Source organism: Sinocyclocheilus rhinocerous, unplaced genomic scaffold, assembly GCF_001515625.1.
Source record: "Sinocyclocheilus rhinocerous isolate Xijiao unplaced genomic scaffold, SAMN03320098_v1.1 scaffold936, whole genome shotgun sequence".
In the NCBI taxonomy this organism is placed as follows: domain Eukaryota; kingdom Metazoa; phylum Chordata; class Actinopteri; order Cypriniformes; family Cyprinidae; genus Sinocyclocheilus; species Sinocyclocheilus rhinocerous.
In genome coordinates, this window is record NW_015662583.1 from 991,273 (window position 1) to 996,145 (window position 4,873).

Genomic DNA, 4,873 nt, shown 5'->3' on the forward strand with positions numbered 1-4,873 from the left:
ATTTCACAATTTTTACTGTATTTTTGAATCAAATAAATGCAACCTCGGTAAGCAGGAGAGACTTTTTTCAAAATTATTTGACTGGTAGTGTGTAAAATATGAAGTGATCCCTGCTGAAAAGGCCTGGTTAAATATGCTGGTAAAAGCTAGTTCAAGAGTAGAAGACAAAAACAGCTTTATGAGAGGAGACGAGAAACGAAAGAAAGAAAACGAACAGAAGCTGCTGCTGAAACCCACCGGCTCAGTAAGTGTGCTGTCCTTCTCTAGAAACTGAACCACACAGTAAGCCAGCTGAAGAACCAGAAACAACAGCAGTCAGTCATCAGAGTCAAAGCCTGCTGCACTTACAAACTAAAGGAGGAGCAAGAAATTATATTGTGGGTGAAAAAAAAATAAAGCTTATTTTTTAATGATCATTAAGATTTTCCCTCAAAATGTTACTACATTTTTTATTTAGTTAGATTTTCCCGAATGAGAATCTAAAGTAATTTATGCAGAATTAAAATATGGAATATATATTTAAAACGTTTCCACAATTTTCTAGAAATTATTTATATATATATTCATATAAATATTTCTTCATTAAAATCGATTTATAATTTTTCATATATAATTTATAATATAATATAAAATAAACAAATTCATATATATATAGATAGACACACACATATATGAGATAAATATATAATTTCTGTGATGTGGAGGGGTGTAGAATTCGTCAATAATTACTTGGGGGGGGGGGCAAAATTATGTACTTTAATTCTGCATGAATTACCTTTTAGTCTCATTAAGCAAAATCTTCATTCAGAAAAATGGGAATTACAAAAACCAAGTGTGAATTTTGCGGAAAAATTTGTAAAATTATCATAAAATAATGTCCTAATTTAAAATGTAAACTCTTAATGATCTCTATATATATATATATATATATATATATTTTTTTTTTTTCAAGAAGAAAAAAGTAGAAATAAATGACAGATTAACAGATATTCACATAGAAAACAGCTGTTTTAAATTGTAATATTATTTCACATTTTTACTGTATTTTTGATATTCTGAACTGAAGACTGACAATTTAAAAAACCATTTAAAGTCAACACACACACACACACACATATATATACATATATATAAACAAATGTTGCATTATATCCAACTATATTATATTTAAAAGGTATTAAATTGTAAAAAATAATATAACAAATGTAAAAAAAGTATTTACATTTCAATGCAAAAATAAAATTGTTAAAAAAAAAAATCAATATGCTTCAATGGCATGTTTTTCACTATTTTCCAAATCAAATCAAAGGTCATCACATGCAGTTATAGGTTATATGCAGTTTCACTCAGTTGTGAAAGTTGAATGCATTGCAAATCTTCTGTCATAGTTTTCAGTCTCACCTATAGAAAATGTTATTAATCTGTTTCCTGATGTACGCTCTGAGACCCAGGAACTTCCCGTAGATGCGGTGGAGAGTCGTCTTCAGAAAGTCACGCTCTCGAGGGTCTTCACTGTCGAACAGCTCCAGGAGCTGCAATCCAATCAGATCCAACATCCATTAATTACGCTTATCGCATGTGAAGTGAGCATTTTTTAGTAGGGATGCACCGAATGTTCGGCAACCGAAACCGAATAAGCGAAAAGACCAAATAAATTGTACCGAACAATGACGTGACGCTGTCAAATAGCACCTAGCGTAAAGTGAGAGGCGCGCACTCTTTATTATGCAGCACACACGTCAGCAGTGTGGAAGCATTTAAACTGTCGGAGAAAGACGCTAAAATCATTAAAGCACCGACAGCGAGAGACTGTTTAGTGCTGCAGCGCATGTCTTCAATGAGAAGAGGACGGGGTGATTGTTGCTGGTTACTGTATGATGATTGAAATCACGTAATGGCTTCAAACAATTAGTAAATAAACTGCAGAACGTTATGTTTTCTAATACACGCGCGCATTGCATGTATTCTGACAGCGCTGCACGAACTCTCGGCGGATCTGCTTGTTAACCAGGGTTCAAAGTCCAAAGCGCGAGGAAAATCTGCAATATATTCTAATGTTTTAAAAGAAGTCTCTTCTGCTCAGAAAGGCTGCTTTTAATTTTACAGTAAAAATACATGCCTTATTCAAGAAGGGGGTCTGATGGCCAAAAAATATTATTTTAGTAACTTATTAATTTTAAGTTAAATTGTGCTTTGTTGGTATAATGTCTGCTAGAATGTTAAAAATGTTCAGTGTACTTATTAATTTTAAGTTAAATTATGCTTTGTTGGTATCATGTCTGCTAGAATGTTAAGAAATGTTCAGTGTTAAGTAAATATTTTTAAATTGTTGTTTTGTAATTTATTTTTTATTTGAAAAGCAGGACAAAACAGTAAAAAGCACATTTTGGCTATTTCATTTATGCAATAGTGAAAAAATTTGTCAAAATACATGGGGAAAAAAACTCGAAAAACCGTGTTCGGTATTCGGCCCAGTGTTTCATTTTGTTCGGCTTCGGCCAAGAATTTTCATTTCGGTGCATCCCTAATTTTTAGCACATAGGTCTATGGTAATCATGCAAATAATGCAAAAATAACTTGAGGATCCACACTAAGCATCTGTTTTCTGTGGACATTATATAAACTCTCACATTTATTTAGTATATTCATTCAAACTGCATTGGTATTTGGAGTCCTGTGCATGCAACTTGTAATGATGAATGTTTTTTCAATGCCAAGTGATTCTGGAAATCAGACATCCAAAACAACACGTATTTCAACATAAGCATCCAAACGAACCGAGCACGTATTTCAACACACCTGCATCACAAACTTCTGGTCGATGTATTTCTTGGCTATGTTTGGTTGAAAGTCTGGCGACTCTAAAAAACGCAGGAAAAATTCATAGACGAGCTGTGGAAGGAAAAATATGTATCTGAAATATGCATTTCAAAATGTAGAAACATGTATTTATAAGCAAATTAGCAGTGGCCACTTTCATCTAAAGCACCTTACAGCACACTTTTTATAGATAAATTATTTTATTAATAATAATAAAAACAATTTCATTATAATTAAGCACATTAAAAAACTAAATAACACATCCACGTAAGTGCACACATTATTCTCATTTATAGGATTTTTTTTTTTTACTGTATTAGAGTGAAAACATTATTGGCTTTAAAAAAAACAAGTAAACGAGTAAAACACTACAACAAATAACACTATTATATACACTGCTGTTCAAAAGTTTGGGATCAGTAAGATTTTTTATGTGTTTTAAAGAAGTCTCTTATGCTCATCAAGACTGCATTTATTTGATCAGAAATACAGAAGAAATACAGAAAAAAAAACAGTAAAATTGTGAAATATTATTATGATTTAAAACAACTGTTTTCTATGCGAGTATCTGTTAATCTGTAATTTATTTCTGTGATCAAAGCTGTATTTTCAGCATCATTACTCCAGTCTTCAGTGTCACATGATCCTTGATTTAATATCAATATTGGAAACAGTTTTGCTGCTTAATATTTTTATTTATTTTTTGGAACCTGTGATACTTTTTTCAGGATTCTTTGATGAATAGAAAGTTCAAAAGAACAGCATTTATTCAAAATAGAAATCTTTAGTAACAATAAACACTACTGTTCAAAAGTTTGGGGTCAGTATGTTTTTTTCTGTCATTCTTATTTTTTTTAAATAAATGAATGCTTTTTTTCAGCAAGGATGTGTTAAATTGATAAAAAGTGATAATAAAGACTTATATTGTTAAGAAAAGATTTCCATTTTAAATAAATGCTGTTCTTTTTAACTTTATTCATCAAAGAATCCTGAAAAAAGTATCACAATATTTAAAATGGAAATCTTTTCTAACATTAGAAATGTCTTTACTGTCACTTTTGATCAACTGAATGCGTCCTTGATTAATAAAAGTATTAATTTCATATGAATGTCCAGGTGTTCACCTGCAGGTGAGGCCAGGCCGCTTCTAACGTGGGTTCATCCTCCTCGGGGTCAAACTCTGCGCCGGTTGGGTTGGATGACGGAGGTAACGCCCTAAACAGGTTGACTGCAAACTGAAACAAATCACATAAAACGAAAAATGTGTGTATAGATGCATATCTGATTACTGAGAACAGACTAAAGGAGCGAGTCTTTATCCATGAACCGTCCATTCAGCTTGTTGATTAATGAAACGTGGCAGCACATGCACAAATTAATCAGAAGAAAAGGGTTTAATCCTCCCGATCGCAGCACTTTGAATTTCCTGGCTTTAATCATCAAAGTGTGTGTGTGTTTTCAAGGGCATGTGATGCAGGAGAACATATTGTCATGCTTATTTCGCAAGTGCATTTGCACTTCGATAGGCCGCGGCTTAACATCAGCTGCGGGCTCTAATAAATATCAAAGAGATGTAATGAGATGTAATGCAGAAGCGCCAGGTCCGTAGCTAAACGCGAAGCTGTCGGCCAAAAACTGGCCCTTAAAAGGATGATCTGATTCAGAGGAGCCAACAGATCTGCCCAAACGCGCAACACAACCTCGTACGGCCGAGCGACGCGCTAGCTGTGGTTTATATAGTTCACAGCCACTTCAAAGAAGGAAAGAAGAGTTTAACGCAAGCTTTGACTTCTCAAGACCAAAATATGCATGTTATTAAAGGAATAGTTCACCTAAAAATTAAAGATGAGTTTGTTTCACCATCGGATTTGGAGAAATTGCATCACTTGTTCAACTGCAAGTGAATGGGTGCCGTCAGAACGAGAGTCCAAACAGCTGATAAAAACATCACAAGTAATGCAGTCCAGTCCATCAGTTAACATCTGGAGAAGACAAAAGCAGCTGAAACAAATCCACCTTAAAGACTTTTTTAACTAAAAACCTAGAGTACAAT

At 33.4% G+C, this 4,873-nt stretch overlaps 1 protein-coding gene across 1 annotated transcript in view; it reads right to left on the minus strand.

The window, feature by feature from the left end:
* The window catches only part of LOC107728110 (serine/threonine-protein phosphatase 2A 56 kDa regulatory subunit gamma isoform-like), a 17,517-nt gene that overhangs the window by 7,722 nt on the left and 4,922 nt on the right, over positions 1-4,873 (minus strand). Inside the window, exons 2-6 of the mRNA XM_016538189.1 lie at positions 3,945-4,055; positions 2,800-2,892; positions 1,402-1,532; positions 1,268-1,286; positions 238-291 (exon numbers count right to left, since the gene is read on the minus strand). Coding sequence (XP_016393675.1) covers positions 238-291; positions 1,268-1,286; positions 1,402-1,532; positions 2,800-2,892; positions 3,945-4,055 — 408 coding nt within the window. The remainder of the gene's footprint in view (positions 1-237; positions 292-1,267; positions 1,287-1,401; positions 1,533-2,799; positions 2,893-3,944; positions 4,056-4,873) is intronic.